Source organism: Rhinoderma darwinii, chromosome 6 (genome assembly GCF_050947455.1).
Source record: "Rhinoderma darwinii isolate aRhiDar2 chromosome 6, aRhiDar2.hap1, whole genome shotgun sequence".
Classification (NCBI taxonomy): Eukaryota; Metazoa; Chordata; class Amphibia; order Anura; family Rhinodermatidae; genus Rhinoderma; species Rhinoderma darwinii.
Genome location: NC_134692.1, coordinates 63,259,696 through 63,278,462, shown reverse-complemented (window position 1 = coordinate 63,278,462; position 18,767 = coordinate 63,259,696). Strand labels below are relative to the sequence as shown.

The window sequence follows — 18,767 nt, the reverse complement described above, 5'->3', positions numbered from 1 at the left end:
TTACGGAAAGATACATTAGCATGTGTACTTACTGTGCTGATTCTTTATTTACTGACAGTAGCAAATAAAAGTGAACCCGTGATAATTAAAAGCTGACAAGAGAGGTATAAAAAGACTGAACATTCTCGGCTTTAATATAGAGTGAAAAGAGAAATACTATACATTGTTTGTACTAAGCGAGATGTCTATTGTGTTAGTAATGCAGATCCAGCAATGGACATGGTATATAAAGACAGCTGTGTGTTTCATTCCACATCACTGAGGCCACATCACAGATTCTCTAAGCAAAATGGGCAAGGTAAAGTTTTGTTCATTTTCCACACAAAACAGTTTATTGTACTGGTCTATATTTTGTCTATATTTTTCCAGACAATCTGCATTCAAGGAGCAATGCTTTATTTTTACATTTTAAAAACGGCATGAACCGTTATAGAGCTAACCAGTACAGCAAATATCTTTATTCTTTAGATTTTATTCTACCATTTAAAATTAGGATTTTAGACTAAACCTAATATCGTCTAAATATAATGCATACATGTTAAAGACTACTGATTTATAAAAAACGGCTCAAGAAAATACATTGTTTTCATCAAAATTGAGGTACATTTGCTGAAAATGTGTACATAGAACCAAACTTAAGTGTCATTATAAAACAACACTTTTGTTCTTTTATTGTTGTGACATTTCTTTCTTTTCTTTTATTCCTTCTGCACAATTCCTATTGTTTTCATTAGCACATTTATACATTTTTTTCATGTTCTAGATCACTTTCTATGAGGATAGGAACTTCCAGGGCCGCTCTCATGAGTGCAGCTCTGACTGTTCTGACCTGAACTCATATTTCAGTCGCTGCAACTCTATCCGAGTAGAGAATGGAAACTGGATGCTGTATGAACGTCCCAACTATACTGGACTTCAGTACTTCTTGAGGAGGGGAGAATATCCTGACTTCCAGCAGTGGATGGGATTAAATGACTCCATAAGGTCTTGTCGCATTATTCCTCAGGTAGTTATTCTATCTTTTTAATTAGAAAATGAAGCCAAGGGGTCTCATGCTCAAAAATGTTTCTTAGCAGTCCGATTACAGCTTTGAGGCATGGTGAATGTTGTAAAAAAAAAAAAAATTGAAAAATGGCAGAATTGTTGCTTTTTGGTCACATTAGCCCCCACAAAAAAAATTGAATAAAAAGTTATCAAAAAGTTGCATGTTCCCCAACTTAGAACAAATAAAAACAACAGCTCACCGTGCTAAAAACAAGACCCCCACACCACTAAATCTACAAACAAATAAAAGGGTTACATAAAAAAAAACGATATTATTTTATTTTATTACATCACCGTAATCTTATCAACTCTCAGAATAAAGTTATAATTTTTCCCGCACAGTGATGAAAACAATGGAGGAATTGCTGTTTTTTTTCCAATTCCACCCTACGAAGATTTTACGTTTCCCAGTACATTATATGGTACATTAAATGGTGCCATTGAAAACTACAACTCGTTTTGAAAAAAAAAGTCCTCATATGGCTACATCAACAAAAAAATTAAAAAGTTATGGCTTGTGGAAGACAGAGAAGAAAAAAAACATAATAGAACAAATAAATTTTGCGGCGTCAAGGGATTAAGCTTCATTATTACTTTCTAAGGCTATGTTCACACGGAGTATTTTGGGGGAGGAATATCTGCCTCAAAGCTCCAAACGGAATTTTGAGGCAGATATTCCTCCCCCAAAATACTCCGTGTGAATAGCAATTATCGCGCCGTTTTTCGCCCGCGGCCATTGAGCGCCGCGGGCAGAAAACACGCTTTCTCCTGCCTCCCATTGAAGTCAATGGGAGGTCGGAGGCGGAAGCGCCCGAAGATAGGGCATGTCGCTTCTTTTCCCCGCGAGGCAGTTTTACTGCTCGCGGGAAAAAGACGCCGACGCCTCCCATTGAAATCAATGGGAGGCGTTCTCGGGCCGTTTCTGCCGAGTTTTGCGACGCGGTTTCCGCGTCAAAAAACTCGGCAAAAGACCCCGTGTGAACATAGCCTATTACTAAATAAAAGTGAATACAGATGCCATATACATACAGAAGTTTGTTATCAAGTACCATTATTATGCGACATACACTGTTAAATTTGACCTTGATTCTGATTAAGTCATGAATTGTTTAATTATTTACTTATTTCTCTATAGCACCGTGGATCCTCTAGACTGAGAATCTATGAAAGGGAAGAATTCAGAGGACAGATGATGGAGTTCACTGAAGATTGCCCTCAAGTCCATGAAGAATTCAATTATCAAGACATCCACTCCTGCAATGTTCTTGAAGGACACTGGATCTTCTATGAGCAGCCCAACTACAGAGGACGTCAGTATTACCTGAGACCTGGAGAATACAGGAGATACACCGAGTGGGGAGCTGTAACCCCTAGAGTTGGTTCTTTCAGGAGAGTTCAGGAATTATTTTAAGCGTATTTTATTTAAGGCACATTTCATTTGTTAATTAAAATAAATCAGAATAAAGTTTAAAACAAATACAAAATATACAGTTTCATTATTTATAAATATCAATAAAAAAATGTGCAAATCACGAAAGGTGGGTAAATCCAATAGATTACAATCCAGAAATTTATACTTTTATATAAAAAAAAATAAAAAAATAATAATAATAGAATAAAAATGTAACGTCCTCATTTCAGCCTCATTTTGGATATTCACATTTAGTTTATGTTAACTGCAAAATATACATTTTCAATGCTGCCTGTTCTACAACCATAAATGGAGCCCAGGTAATTCCATGGTAGCTGCCATTGTCTTCAGTTATACCACTATGAATGTTTACGTTTAGGCCTGATCTTCCTACAATAATCTTTTCTTAACATTCTCCATTTACGTACCTCTCATCCTTAACCCGTTAGTGACTACCCCATAGTGTTTTTACGGCGGCCACTAATGGGCTTTATTCCGATGCAATAGCTTTTTTACGGCGCTGCATCGGAATAAATAAACAGAGCAGGGAGCTCAAACGTGTAGATCAAAATTAGTATCGATCTCACCCGTTTAACACCTGAGATGCGGCGCTTAATAGCGAGCGCCGCATCTGAGTTGTTATGGAGGGAGGGAGTTCCCTCTCATCCCACTGACACCCGGCGATAAGATCGCCAAGTGTCTGTGTCTCCGATGGCAGCCGGGGGCCTAATAAAGGCCTCCAGGTCTGCCTGTAGTGAATGCCTGCTAGGTCATGCCTCTGGCATGACCTAGCAGATGCCTGTCCGTTTTACACAGACAGGCATAATACACTGGAATACAGAAGTATTGCAGTGTATTATAAATGCGATCATATGATCGCATATTGAAGTCCCCTAGTGAGACTAGTAAAAAAGTAAAAAAAAGTTTAATAAAAAGTGAAAAAAAATATGAAAAACCCACTTTTTCCCCTTACAAACTGCTTTATTATTAAAAAAATAATAATAAAGTTAAAAAGTTACACATATTTGGTATTGCCGCATCTGTAATGACCCCAACTATAAACTTATTACATCATTTAACCCGCACGGTGAACGTCGTAAAATTAAAATAAAAAAACTTGTAATAAAAAGTGATCAAAAAGTCGCAAAAATAAATAATTTTGAAAAAAAAGTGTTTTCCCTGTGTAAAAGTAGTAAAACATACAACATCTATATAAATTTGGTATTGTTGCAATCGCAACAACCCGCTAAATAAAGTTATTATTTTATATATAACACACGGTAAACGGCGTAAATTTAGGATGCAAAAAAGTGTGGCGAAATTGCAGGTTTTTTTTGCACTCTGGCAAAAAAAATCAATCTGCACATATCATGCTTACTCACCAGCAATATTTCAGCAGTGTCATTTATTTCTTCCCAGATCAGTTGCATATATATTTTGAACCCTTTCATTATGGGCAGCTGTGTCATGTGATCTCAGTCTGACAACCAAAATAGAGCATGCTCTCATGCATAGACAGGAGGTCAAGTCTCTTCCCTGTGGCTGACTTTGTGTGAACTACAGGATTACATCCCCACCTATCAAATCCCCCCCTAGAAGCTCTCACTCACCCCCCCCCCCCCCAGCTCTACCCTTGTTATTCCTCTGTATATCCCCCATGCATATAGTGCTGCTGAAGAGATTATTTCTGACCTTTTTAAGAAAGCAGGAATGCAGCGATATAATTGGTGAGTCCGTACAATAATGAGCTGCAGAATTATGAAACTCCCCTGACTCACACTGTTTAAACTAAGGGCAAGTTTAGATATGGCGGAATTGCTGTTGAATTCTGCCACGGTCCTTAGTGGAAATCTGTAGCAGCCACTTTTTCATTGGTTTCTAAACCTTTTTAGTGTAACTTAGTTCAGACATTGCGGAAAATAACAGTGCGGAATTTAGGCTGCAGTGCAGAATTTTCACTCCACAGCATGCACATTCTGTTGTGGAGAAGCAGCAGAATTTCACTGCGGATTTCAGCCTTTGCAATGCATCGGCTGAAATCTGTGGCAAGTCTGCTGTAATATCCGCAACATCTGAATTATCTGCAAATGCTGCTGCAGATTAGTTGCGTAATTGCCGCGAGTTTATAGCACCTTTTGCAGCAAAAATTCTGCCACATTTGAACATGCCCTAACTGGGATATTACTGTGTGTGAGAGACCAGTGTTTTTCTATGTGATGCAGCTTTCCACTTCTCTCCCCTTTCCCCTGCTTGTAAGGGCTGGCATGGAGACAGGCTAAATCTGCATCACGTAGGAATACACTGAAACTCTGCAGTGTGAGGACTGCAGTTCTATGTCACTGATCTTTCACTTGCTGCATTTAGATAAAACTCAGATAAGAGCAAGTGCAGAGTGATGAGACCATAGGCATCATGGAAAATATGGGCTGCATTAGGGGAACCATTTAAAAGGGGGAAAGTAGACAAGATTTCAGACAACTTATAAATGGCATATCAAATAAAACAGGTATATACAAGGAATACACATGAGCCTCTATATTATTTTTTAACCCCTTCCCGCACCTTGGCGTAACTGTACGTCCAGATGAGCAGTAACTTCGCGCACCTGGGCGTACAGTTACGTCCGCGCTTTAACAGTTAACCGCCGCGCGGCGCTACACCGCAGCGGCGGTTAACTGTGCACGGTGTCAGCCCTGCTCTCCCCGTTGCCAATCAGCGGCCTGTCACCGCTGAAATCGGCAATTAACCCCTTCGATGCGGTGGTTGATTGCGATCACCACATCGAAGAGGTATACAGTGGATCGGCAGCCCCCCACATGTATTTGCGGGGGCTGGCGATGCTTATCATGGCAACCAGAGGCCAGACAATGACCTCCGGGTTGCCATGTATGGAAGCCTTGGAGGATCAGCCTCCGACCGGTCCTCCGATGATTCCTGTCAGTGTGACAGTTACGTCACAATGACAGTTAGAACACATTACACTATGTGTGTAGTGTAATGTATTCCAGCAGCGATCAGAGCTGCCAGTCTAAGTGTCACCTAGTGGGACAAGTGAAAAAAGTTAAAAAAAGATAATAAAAATGTTTTGAAAAAGTGTAAAAATCAAAGTTAGAAAGTGACATAAACAAAGAATGCTTTTTTTCCTATAATAAGACTTTTATTATAGGAAAAAAATTAACACGTTAAAAAAAGTACACATATTTGGTATCACCGCGTTAGTAACGACCCCAACTATAAAACTGTAATATTATTTTTCCTTCACGGTGAACACCGCGAAAAAAATAAACGAAAAACAGTGCCCGAATCACAATTTTTTTGGTTACCAACCCTCCCAAAATATACAATAAAAAGTGATTAAAAAGTTGCATGTACTCCAAAATGGTACCAATACAAACTACATCCCGTCCCGCAAAAAACAAGCCCTTACACTGCTTTTTTGACTGAAAAATAAAAACGTTATGGCTCTCAGAATATGGTGACACAAAAATTTATTTATTTTATAAATAAGTGATTTTATTGCACAAACGCTGCAAAACATAAAAAAATTATATACCTCTGATATCGCCGTAATCGTATCGACCTGCAGAATAAAGTATAATGGTCATTTATAGCCCAGGGTGAAGGCCATAAAAAAACAAATAAAAAACATTGTCAGAATTGATGGTTTTTGGTCACCTTGCTTGCCAAAAAATGGAATAAAACGTGATCAAAAAAATGTCTTGGTACCCCAAAATGGGGTAATATTTTGAGGTATTTGTCTTCAGTGGCACAAACTGGGCATAACATATAGTGCACTAAAATGGCATATGAGTGGAAAATTGTAATTTTCACTCCGCACCATGCGCTGCGCATTAACCCCTGCGCGCACCACGACATAGCATGTCGTAGTGTGGGGGGTGATGTATGGAGTGTCTCACGTAAAAAATAAAGAATTTAGAACGACAAAATCGCTGGTTTTTTGGTCACCTTGGCTCTACTTAAAAATGTAATAAAAAGTGCTCAAAAAGTTGTATGTACCAAAAAGTGGCACCAATAAAAACGACCGCTCGTCCCTCAATAAATAAGCCCTCATACCGCTCTTTTGAGTGAAAAATAAAAAAGTTGTGGCTCTTGGAACGCGGGGAGGAAAAAACTAAGAAGGAAAAGAAAAAAATGGATCACTCCAGAAAGGGTTAATTACTTTCTAATGAAAAACCATTTATGACCACACGTGGGGTATTGCCGTACTCGGGAGAAATTGCTTTACAAATGTTGGGCAGCTTTTTCCCCCTTTATCCTTTGTGAAATTGAAAAAAATGCAACATTTTAGTGGAAGAAATGTCGATATTCATTTTCACTGCCTGATTCTAATAAATCCTGCAAAAGACTTGTGGGGTCTAAATGCCCACTATATCCCTAGATAGATTCTTTAAGTGGTGTAATTTCCACTTTTGGGGGATTTTCCCTGTTTTGGCCTCTCAGGGGCTTTGCAAATGCGACATGGCATCCAAAAACCATTTCAGCTAGATTTGAGCTCCAAAAGCCAAATAGCGCTCTTTCCCTTCTAAGCCTTGCTGTGGGTCCAAACAGCAGTTTATTACTACATATGGCATATTTCCGTAATCGGGAGAAATTGTTTCACAAATGTTGGGGTGCTTTTTCTCCTTTATTCCTTGTAAAAATTTAAAATGGCTACCTTTTTTCAGAAAAAAAGTCGATTTTTACCTTTACAGAATAATTCCAATGAATTCAGCAAAACAACCGTGGGGTTAAAATGCTAACTTTACCCCTAGAAAAATTCCTTGAGGGGTGTAGTTTCCAAAATGGGGTCACTTTCCGGGGGTTTCCACTATTTTGTTCCCTCCAGTGCATTTCAAACGCGACATGGCACTGAAAACCATTCCAGCAAAATCAGAATTTCAAAATCCAGATGGTGCTCCTTTCCTTCTGAGTCCTGCTGTGGGTCCAAACAGCGGTTTATTACCACATATGGGGTATTGCTATAATCAGGAGAAATTGCTTTACATATGTTAGGGTGTTTTTTCTCTTTTATACCTTGAAAAAATTAAAAATGTCTACGTTTTTTCAGAAAAAAAGTAGATTTTCATCTTCACAAACTAATTCAAATAAATTTAGCAAAAAAACTGTGGGTTCAAAATGCTAACTATACCCCTAGATAAATTCCCTGAGAGGTGTAGTTTCCAAAATGAGGTCACTTTTGGGGGTCTTTATTGTTTTGGCCCCACAAGACCTCTTCAAACCTGACATGGTACCTAAAATATATGCTAAAAAAAGGAGGCCCCAAAATCCACTAGGTGCTCCTTTGCTTCTGAGGCCTGTGTTTCAGTCCATGACCGCACTAGGGCCACATGTGGGGTATTTCTAAAAACTGCAGAATCTGGGCAATAAATAATAAGTTACATTTCTTGGGAAAAACCTTCTGTGGTATAGAAAAAATGTATTACAAATGAATTTTGTATAAAAAAAATGAAATTTGTAACTTTCACCTCTACTTTGCTTTAATTCCTGTGAAACGCCTAAAGGGTTAATACACTTTCTGAATGCTGTTTTGAATACTTTGAGGGGTGCAGTTTTCAAAATGGGGTGATTTATTGGGACTTTCTAATATATAAGACTCTCAAAGCCATTTCAGAACTGAACTTGTCCTTGTAAAAATCGCCTTTTGAAATTTTCTTGAAAATATGAGAAATCGCTGCTAAAGTTCTAAGCCTTGTAACGTCCTAGAAAAATAAAAGAATGTTCAAAAAACGATGCCAAACTAAAGTAGACATATGGGAAATGTTAACTAGTAACTATTTTGTGTGGTATTACTATCGGTTTTACAAGCAGATACATTTAAATTTAGAAAAATGCTAATTTTTGCAATTTTTCGCTAAATTTTGGTGTTTTTCACAATTAAATACTGAATCTATCGGGCAAATTTTGCCAGTAACATAAAGTCCAATGTGTCACGAGAAAACAATCTCATAATCGCTTGGATAGGTAAAAGCATTCCGAAGTTATTACCACATAAAGTGACACATGTCAGATTTTAAAAATCGGCTTCGTCCTGAAGGCCAAAACAGGCTCAGTCCTGAAGGGGTTAATAATAGCCTATGCTGCAGTATATAAACAAAAACATTACTGGAGTACTTCTTTAAATTCAAGGGGGGGAGTGGGAATCTGGCTTATTGCCCATTACTACCTTTTCTTCTATTTTTGTAATTGCTTTGTCTTCAGAGATACTTAACATTTGTCAAACATCTGATCTATGGTATATAGTCTTACCAAAGCCTTTTCCTTGTTATTAGAAATATTGAAAATCCACCAACCTGCAAACCAACGATTACTGGCAGTGACAACTGAGTGCCAGGGAATCATACAGCAGATAAATGACAAAAATCACTTTTGTGTGACGTGTTGTATTTTTGTTGTTCGGGGTATTTTCTTTTTCTGTATTATTTTTCAGTGCTAAAATTTAAATTTATATATATTTTCTTAAATTAAAATATTAAACAAATCAAATTCTGCAATTTTTTTAGCACTTTTTTTATGTTTTAAACTTATTATAAGGGTTGTAAAGGTTAAAGATGTGTATATATATATATATATATATATATATATATATATATATATATATATATATATATATATATATATAAAATGTATTTATTTTTGTGTATATTGTGACTTTTATTTAATAAACTCAGTTTTTATAAAAAATAATCATGCTTATTCTTAATTTTTCATGAGCATGTTTTCTTATAATTAAAAATAAATGTTATTCAATTTAATAAAAAATAAAATTGTTAATCTTTTATTTTACAATTTATTTTTTTCATTATAATGCATCAGAATACCTTTGTGTTCCAACCAGCTCTGCACCATCCATGAGGCAAATGAATAAAAAAATCCCAACATATACCGTATGCCGTGTATATTTTGACAAACACCCCAAATTTGCTGCAATTTGCACAGAACGACATTGTTTCTGACATGGTTCTACGTAAATTGTTGAGGAGCCAAAGACATCTGAGGGTCAAATTCTGCAGAGAGGAGTCGTGGCGAGGAGAAGTTGTCATGGAGGACTGACCTGGATCAAGAAGAAAAGAGAACTCCAATCAAAGAAGATATCACATGTTAGATTGGTACTGGATTCACTGTATGGTCTGCAGCGAGATGATGTGTAGTACCATTCTTGTTTGTGAAGCAATAACCCCTAGCATATTCTAAGCATTGTTCAGACTATACTGGGAGTTGTAGTTTCATATGATAGAATTATGAGCATTACATACTATAGCAGGGGTAACGGTGACTTCATAATAGTTCTCTCTACTGATATTTGTTCTGCTACCATATTTATCAACTGCGCTTGGATCTGATACAGTATTTATGTATTGAGCTTAGCTCTGGTACTGTATTTATGTACTGCACTTAGTTTTGATATTGTATCAATGTACTGAGTCATTGAGTGCCACGGACAAAAAACGCAGCAAAATACGCTTTCTCTGCCTCCCATTGATTTCAATGGGAGGTCAGAGGCAAAGCCGCAGCATGAAACAGCATGCCGCTTTTTTTTTACAGCGATTGGCTAAAAACCGCCATGGAAAAAAACACCTTAGGCCCATTTCACACCGAATTTTTACGCTGATTTTGACACAGAAATCGAGTCGGAATCTGCGACAAAAAAAAAGTCTGAAACCACCACCCATTGATTTCATTGGGAGGCAGAGGCATTTTTTCCCAAGGCGGTTTTTAGCCACTTGCGGTAAAACAAAGCAGCATGGTCTTCCAAAGCGTTTTTTCACTTTTGGTCCGATTTTCCCAGAAGTTTCGGATTCACGACGCATGACGCATAATGCACGACGCTACATCATCCCTTCGGTAAATCAGCGGAGGTGATAAGTATTTATTTTTTTATTTTGTGGAATCATAAGTGCACTGATTGCCACATTTGACTCTCTGATGTATTCTAGGACAGCATCCCACTTGGATACAGTCCTAAAAGACATCAGATAGCCTGACAGGCTACACATGTCAGGAGAGCTGATGGGTCCCTCTTTAATTGTTATGTATTCCACGAGTGACTGTGTCTGATTAGTGTTGTATTCTCTTGTGTAGCCTGCAGCGTGATGACACACTGCAGACCACCATCTATCTATCTATCTATCTATCAAAGAAAATTCCAAAGCAGCACAGTGGAAAATATGTAAAAGTAACAAATTTTAGGGTGCACGCCACAGGAGTTTGGCCAGAGTCCTATGTCAATATGCTCAAATAAGATTCTGTTTAAATGGTGGTCGACACTACGGTACTCTGTTTTCTGCGTGGTGCTTGAGGAAGGGAATATATCCCTAATTGTATAGGGAATGAAAGATCCCGGCAATCACCAACACAGAGTACTAACCACTATACGATCACGCCTCTGTTCAGCCTATGTTCAAATAAGAGGCAGCACTCCAAAAAAAGAAAATAAATGGAGGGTTTATTCCATACGCTACGTTTCGGTTCCTAATCTGGAGCCATTCTCAAGCAAGTTTATTGTGCAAATGGTGAGTATGCATAGAGAAACAACAATCATGCAATGCATCAATCAATATATAACCAATTAAATAGAAAACAGTATATATGTAAAGGATCTGCCAGACACAGCTTCTGTGTCGACGCCCGTGGTTAATCAGTCTGCATCTGTGCCTAGGTCTGATAGAGTGACTCCATCTGCCACCACTCAGGCTGGGAGGCTGAGGAGTGGGAGAACCTATCACAGCCTGGCCAGACAGTTCTAGCTCCCGCCCTCGGTCTATTTATACCTTCAGTTGTTGCTTGTCCTTTGCCTGTGATTTTCTTGTTTTTCCTGGCTCTGCCGCTCCTGCTATTATTATTGACCTTGCTTCATTTCGACCCTGGCTTTACTGACTACGCTCCTGCTCTGCATTTGGTACCTCGTACACTCCTGGTTTGACTCGGCTCGTTCACTACTCCTGTTGCTCGCGGTGTTGCCGTGGGCAACTGCCCCATTTCCCTTAGCTTCTGTGTACCCTTGTCTGTTTGTCTGTCGTGCACATATTGAGCGTAGGGACTGTCGCCCAGTTGTACGCCGTCGCCTAGGACGGGCCGTGCAAGTAGGCAGGGACTGAGTGGCAGGTAGATTAGGGCTCACCTGTCTGTCTCCCTACCCCGTCATTACAATATAAGACATATTCTATAGTAGTATAAATACCACTACCATGGAATGTCTTATTTACTGTTTTCTAGCCTAGTGGCTGTGAAATTTCTTGTACCACACCATTAGTTATTCAAGGAACCCCTCAACTGGTCAGTTATGGAATGACAGAGTAAACCAGAATTGTATGATCTTTAGTTGGAAAGAAAGTTCACACGATAATTTCCTACAAATAGGGAAACCATGGATCTTCTTCAACAATGACCTTGTTGCCCCCCCCCCTTCCCCTCCTGTGGAAAAGGTTGTAAGATAGGTGGAGTAATAGCCAAAGATTTAGCAGTTAGTAGGTCATTAGTGACTTTGACGAGGACAGTATCTGTTGAATAGTTTGCTTAGGGGTTAGATCAGACAGCTGTGATTGTGGTTTAAGCCTGATCATCTAAGTTTTTTATTTAATGTATGTATATGGCAGGTTTCCAGAGTAGATAGAGTGGATAGTAGCTGAAGGCAGCAGTAGGGATTTAAATAGATTGGAAACTTGTTTGGGTTTACGAGATTGAGAGGATATGAGAGAGAAGTAGGAGTGATGATGACAAGGTATTCCTAAAATCAAGTAGGACTTGCTGGTATGTGAGAAAGTCATCTATAATCTTGGCTTTCCACCACTGTTCAGGAATTCTTGAAGCACGCTTCAGTTTAGCCAGTTGTGTATGCCAAGGTTACCTGACAGCACTACTGGTAAATATTTTTCTGGGAAATGACAGAAACCAGTGTAGACGTTATTATGCTATGCTGTCCCAGGCTCATTAACAGAGGACACAGCAAGGAGGGGTTGTAAAGTTTCATAGAGTAGCTGAATATCTTGGTTTTGGAGGGTTCATGCGCAATTGTGTTTGTTTCTGCTCAGGAGGCAATTCTGATTAGGCACAGAGAAGAATGTTACAAAGTTAAATAGTTAATGGGTTGAAAAATACCTAAATCCAAGTTCATTCTTTAGTACTTGCCATCCCTAGCTGATCTAGTGGAAGGCCAAAGCCACCATTAAATAGCAGAGACTAATTTGTAATACATTGGGGGAAAAAAAATCCTTCCAGACCCCTACTGGCAATTGCACAGATCCCTGGATCAATATTCTAAATGAATACCAGCTAACCTGTATATAGTGTTTTTGAAGGAAATTGTCTAACTCTTTCCTAAATCTATCCAAATTTTAGCCATTACCACATCTGGTGGGAGTATGTTCCGTAATGTTACAGTTTGAACAGTAAAATATTGCTTTAGAATTCCTTTATCCACGAGCAGTGACCCTGCGCTCTCTGTAGGGTCACAAAAAGTATAACTTACCGTATTTATTTTTAAACAGAATAGAAGTCATGCCTAGAAAGCCTTGTCTTTCTTAATAGATGACAATATGCTGTTAGCGTTTTATGCAGCAGCTTGCATTACATGCTATAATTTAGTTTATCGATAACTACACCTTTATCCTTTTCCATTATAGACACCTTCAATAGTGATCCACTCAGGCTATAAATACATGTAGCTTGCTTATTTATATTCCCAAAAATGTATAACCATATACTATTCATATTTACATTGAAGCTCATCTGCCATTTTTAGTGACTAGTTATCCAGTTTATCCTGTAAAATATCTATAATAATACAGAGCATTGTGCCATCTGCAAATGCAGAGAAGGTGCTATGAACTCCAACTTCTGTATCATTTATAACTAGGTTAGGCAGTAATGGTCCCAGTATAGATCCCTGGGGTATCCCACTTATAAGTTTAGTTCAATTTGAATATGATGCATTTTTGACGACTCTTTGAATATGTAATTTAGCCAATTTTTTATCCAATCACAAATTATATTATCTCAAACAATGGACCTTAACTTATACAATTAACGCTTGGGAAAACAACAGTTTCATATGCTGTAGAAAAATTGTAGTATATTACATCTACTGACAGTCCCTTGTCTAGGTTCCTGCTTACTACTTCATAAAAAGCAAATAAATGGTTTTGACAGGGCCTCTTTTACAGAAAACATGCTGGTTGTTGATTAATTATAACATTATCTAAAATATGCTGTTCAATATGATCAGTACCAGTCCGTTGCTACCTAAACAGTAGGTAGGGAATCCTAAAAGGGATTTTCCCAACAGGAAAAACTTCTGCCAGATCCACTGGTTATGCCATATATGTGTGATAGACAAGTCCAAGTACCTATTAACCAACCACCAACCGGTTGTCTCTGCAGTATGTGCATAGATTAATCTGCTGTTTGTGAATATACCCTTAACCCTTTCATGACCAAGGGTCATTGATACCCCTGTGTCCATGTCAAATTTTCAATTTCTAATATGCATTTATTTAAACAATAATATCTTTGCAACTGCTTTGAATATCCTAACTATTTTTATTTAGTTTTTTTACAAGACTTATGAGGCTTTAATTTTCTAGATTATTTTAATTAATTCCATGTTTGAAATTTTTATTTTGAGCAGACAAATCACTAAAAATGGGGAAAAAAACACTTCTGTAATTTTTTTAAATATATTTATATATTATTTATCTGTGAGTGTGTATATATATATATATATATATATATATATAGAGATATATATATATATATATATATATATATATATATATACATATATATATATATACATATATATATATATATCTATATATATATATATATATATATATATATAGAAAAACGAAAAAGATCCAGCAGCACCGGTTAAAGGATGTGGGTGCAGGCCCCAGGGAGCAGACCAAGCTCTCAATATCAACAGAGATCCAAAAAAAATAGGCAGCACACCATAGAAATTAGTGAAAAAGAGGGTACTTTATAAACCCAAGTGCGACGTTTCAGCTCTATCCACTTGAGCCTTTCTCAAGCCTATTTTTTTGGATCTCTATATATATATATATATATATATATATATATATATCAGCTCTGTAACTGTTAGCTTTCTTCACTCTCCCCTCACAGGGGATCCAGGAGAGAGAAGAAGAATAAAGAATTAAAACAAACTGTCAGTACCTTATCTGCCCAGATAACGAGCACACTGGCTCCGTTATCTCTGGGCAGAAGCCGTGGACGGAGGGAGGAGAGGGGAAGTGTCGACACACTGGGAGAGAGAAAAGTGCAGACTGCTTCATTGTGAGCAGAGATGCACTTGTAAGTTAAAGAGGCTCTGTCACCACATTATAAGTGCCCTATCCCCTACATAAGGAGATGGGCGCTGTAATGTAGGTGACAGCAGTGCTTTTTATTTGGAAAAAATATCTATTTTTACCACGTTAGGAACAATATTTAGCTTTATGCTAATGACTTTCTTAATGCCCAACTGGGCGTGTTTTTACTTTAGACCAAGTGGGCGTTGTACAGAGGAGTGTATGACGCTGACCAATCATCGTCATGCACTTCTCTCCATTCATTTAGTCAGTGCATAGTGACACTGCGTTATTCACTATGTGCTGTGGGACATTCCTTCCAGCCAGGATGGGATGACTATTTCACAATCCCGACACTTCCGTAATGTTTCTGTGGTACTTACAGCAGAGCAAAGCGTAATCTGGCTGTAACCTGTCATTTACAGCATGATCTCGCGAAATTACACTTGCTCTGCTGTAAGTACCACAGAAACGTTACCGAAGTATCGGAATTGTGAATAGAGATCCTGTCCTGGCTGGAAGGAATGTCTATTTACTGTCTAAACACTTCAGTAACGTTAATGTGTCAGTATAAGACAGTACATACTAATCTAGCAGGATCCCTATGAGCTGACTAAATGAATGGAGTGAAGTGTATGACGCTGATTGGTCAGCGTCATACACTCCACTGTGCAATGCCCACTTTGTCTAAAGTAAAAACACGCCCAGTTGGGCATTAAGAAAGTAATTAGCATAAAGCTAAAATCACTAATAACGTGGTAAAAATATTATCGTTTTCCTAAATAAAAAGCACTGCTGTCACCTACATTACAGCGCCCATCTCCTTATGTAGGAGATAGGACACTTATAATGTGGTGACAGAGCCTCTTTAAGTTTATGAAACTAAGTCAAAGAGGTGTCGGCGAACTTGTAGAGAGAGCCAACACATAGATTAGTGCAGAGCTGCTCACGCTGAAACAGCTTCTGCACTCATTAAACCCTGATGCACGCTGCAAACGTCTATATATGTGCTAACTGCACGGGGCTTCGGCAGGTGGAATGTATATAGCCGCATGGCAGTCGTGAAGGGGTTAAAGTTTTAGTCATTTATGTACAGATAAAGCAGTGTAAAAACAGGAAAATTTTACAAAAAGTAATAGTTTTGTGACAAACACAGAGTTATGATTACTAAAACGCAGATGGCTTAAAGAGCCATATTTTTTTTGCTTTTTTTTTTTAATTCTTAAAACACTGTTGTCAGAAAAAGAAAATAAGATAGCATTAAGTAAAATATTTTTGGAGAGCATTTTATTGACAGTCAAAATAGATAACATAATTGTTTGTCATTAATGCAGATCCTGAACTCTTCTGAAGGAGCCAACCCTTGGGCTCACAGCTCCCCACTCGGTGTATCTCCTGTACTCTCCAGGTCTCAGGTAATACTGACGTCCTTTATAACTGGGTGATTCATAAAAGATCCAATGTCCCTCAAGCACATTGCAGGAATGGATGTCATGATATTTAAATTCTTCATAAACTTGTGGGCAATCTTCAGTGATTTCCACCGTGTGACCCCTGAAGTCTTCTTTCTCATAAATTCTAATGCGGAAAGTTCCACGATGCTAAAAATACAAATGATAGCCTCATTACAAATGTCTATCATTGCCTTTCTAATGACTGAAGAAGTAAAAATTTTGAAATTATTAAAACATTTAAAAATACATTTTCATTGGTTTATCTGTGTTCCACTTTTTTTCCTTCTTGTGTAGATGCTGTGGCTTACATATTTAAGGGAGTGGTAAGGGGCATGACCAAACAGAACAATTTGTCAAGTTAATATGTTTACTATTAAATAATATTGCCTTATTAAATAATGAAATAGTTAAATAAGTAATTTGAAAAAATATTCATGCCCACTGAACAGTTTTGGCTTTGGATTTAAATTACTTTTCTATTTAGATTTTTTACGTTAATTTTTGATTTTACAATTAAATTTGCTTTTAAAATGTGTTTAAATCTCTTTTATTAGCAAGTATGGTAGTTTACAAATGCTTCTTTGGGGGCAGTAGGTTCTTTTAGACTCCATTTGCATAATCTAAGACAACAAAATATATTATTCCGGCCCAGTGCAAATAATATAAAATATTCCAGCATATAGGAAATGTGTGCTGGAGTCAGCATGTAGTTGATTTAAAACATTGGTGAATGTAAGGATACATCATTGAGGAATTGAAAAATAAATTGAATACAATACTTCAATAGAAAAAATAAATAGCAATGCACTAAAGTATGGTACATCGGCTGGAATGGACATTTCTATTTTTTTATTACAATGTTTTAAATAAAATGCGGAGATTATATGCTGAGGTGCTGAAAATGGAACAAACTTGTTTGAAGTCTACTGTACCAGTTTTGAACTCTTGGACTGTATCAGCTAGTATGTGTCAGTTCACAAAGTAAAGCCTTTTAGAAGAAGAACTTTAATGATAATTTGCTTAAAATGTTAAGTCAGATTTCTAGGAAAAGAAATCTCACATCAGTACCAAAGTTGTTTGTGCTTTCTATAGATGCCTTTAATTCTGGAAATAGGTGGTGGTCTGAGGTTCACTGTGCTTTTACACGTAGGTCTTGTTCATAGCAGGTTTCTACAGTACATTTAGTGTATATGTCAAAAAAAGCTCCTTTTGGCTGTGACGGATTCATCAACAGTGACATACGTCACCCATAGACTATTATGGCATTCATTTAAAGTATACATCATGAGCTTTTCATGATGTATACATTAAACCAATACTAATATAGCCTATGGTTGACAGATGCCACAGTTAGGCATTCGTTACAGACATCCATCACCCATAGGCTAATATGGCATTCGTTAAACGTATAGGTCATGAAAAGCTATTGAAAAGCCCATGACGTATACGTTTAACAGATGCCTGTGACGTTTGTCATACAGTGGCATTCGTCACCCATAGGCTCTCACGTTAAAAAATGCGGCATCCCATTGTATGTAATAGCCATGCCTTAAAAAACAGGCATACCAGCCTGACAGAAGCCAAAAGGACACTCTTTTTGGCCTCCAGTTGGCCAATAGAGCCCTATGGACATATTTGGCATGTACATCTGGAACTTTCTTGGCATGGACGCTAAACATAGGGCAAAAATGTGACGTAAATAAGGCCTTATCTATAAAACAGAAGATCACATGGCTGGATTTTGCTTTTAATGTCTTTTGATGCGCCAAATGACATATCAGACACTTATGGCAACCACTTAAAGGGGTTTTTCCACAATTAAACATTACATTTCACTCTAAGTTGATGCAAAACATACCAATTTTTGAGTTGGGATCTTTTTTTAAAATGTTTAGTAATTGCTGTTACATTCTTTACAACAATCTAATTTTCATTTGCACATATTTTTATTTTTTTTGCTAAAGTTATAACTTACCTGAGGAATGATACGACAAGAGTTGATGGAGTCATTGAATCCCATCCAGTGCTGTAAGTCAGGATATTCTCCCCTTTTTAAGAAGTACTGGTGCCCCTGATTGTTGGTACGTTCATACACCATCCAGTTTCCATTTTCCACTTTGATAGAGTTGCAGCGGCTGAAATGGGAGTGAAGATCTATGTTGTCAGAGTTGCTCTCATAGGAGCGACCTTGGAAGTTCTTGTCTTCATAGAAGATGATCTGTAAGAACAACTCTCATATTCAATACTAAAAATATGACGTTTAGCATCCAAAGACAGACAGAATACATACATTTTATTTTTAATTTTGTGAAACATATGTAAAAAATATGTTTTATGTATGTGAGAATGTGTAAGGTGATACAATAACTTGCCAACTTTTTCTCGTGTCTTAGGGTTTGTGCTTCCAATACAGAGTAAAATGCAAATAACAAAGAAATTCAATTAACAGGCATAAAACATTTTTTTATAATATATGCAGATGTTCTATTTAGAAAAAGAAAAAATAATTAACATTAACAGTACCTTTCCCAT

The 18,767-nt window shown here is 37.4% G+C and overlaps 2 protein-coding genes across 3 annotated transcripts; one reads left to right on the top strand and one right to left on the bottom strand.

Annotated features, from left to right (window-relative positions):
* Positions 1-289: 289 nt before the first annotated feature.
* On the top strand, positions 290-2,455 carry LOC142656331 (gamma-crystallin 1). 2 transcript variants are annotated; one of them, XM_075831228.1, is made up of 3 exons: positions 290-298; positions 764-1,006; positions 2,180-2,455. In XM_075831228.1, the coding sequence occupies exons 1-3, from the start codon at positions 290-292 to the stop codon at positions 2,453-2,455; spliced, it is 528 nt and encodes a 175-aa protein (XP_075687343.1). The 2 variants fall into 2 exon arrangements, with proteins under 2 accessions (XP_075687343.1, XP_075687342.1); XM_075831227.1 differs by having other exon boundaries at positions 764-1,009.
* A 13,651-nt stretch (positions 2,456-16,106) lies between these two features.
* On the bottom strand, positions 16,107-18,767 carry LOC142656329 (gamma-crystallin 1-like). The gene is made up of 3 exons (XM_075831226.1): positions 18,759-18,767; positions 18,211-18,453; positions 16,107-16,382 (listed from the first exon to the last, which is right to left on the bottom strand). The coding sequence occupies exons 1-3, from the start codon at positions 18,765-18,767 to the stop codon at positions 16,107-16,109; spliced, it is 528 nt and encodes a 175-aa protein (XP_075687341.1).

What these genes read in the sequence shown, in the direction of transcription:
- LOC142656331 (XM_075831227.1), top strand. An exon ending in GTCGCATTATTCCTCAGGTA is followed by an intron (nt 1,010 to 2,179) that starts GTTATTCTATCT and finishes ATTTCTCTATAG; the next exon opens with CACCGTGGATCCTCTAGACT.
- LOC142656329 (XM_075831226.1), bottom strand. An exon ending in CTTGTCGTATCATTCCTCAG is followed by an intron (nt 16,383 to 18,210) that starts GTAAGTTATAAC and finishes TTGTATTTTTAG; the next exon opens with CATCGTGGAACTTTCCGCAT.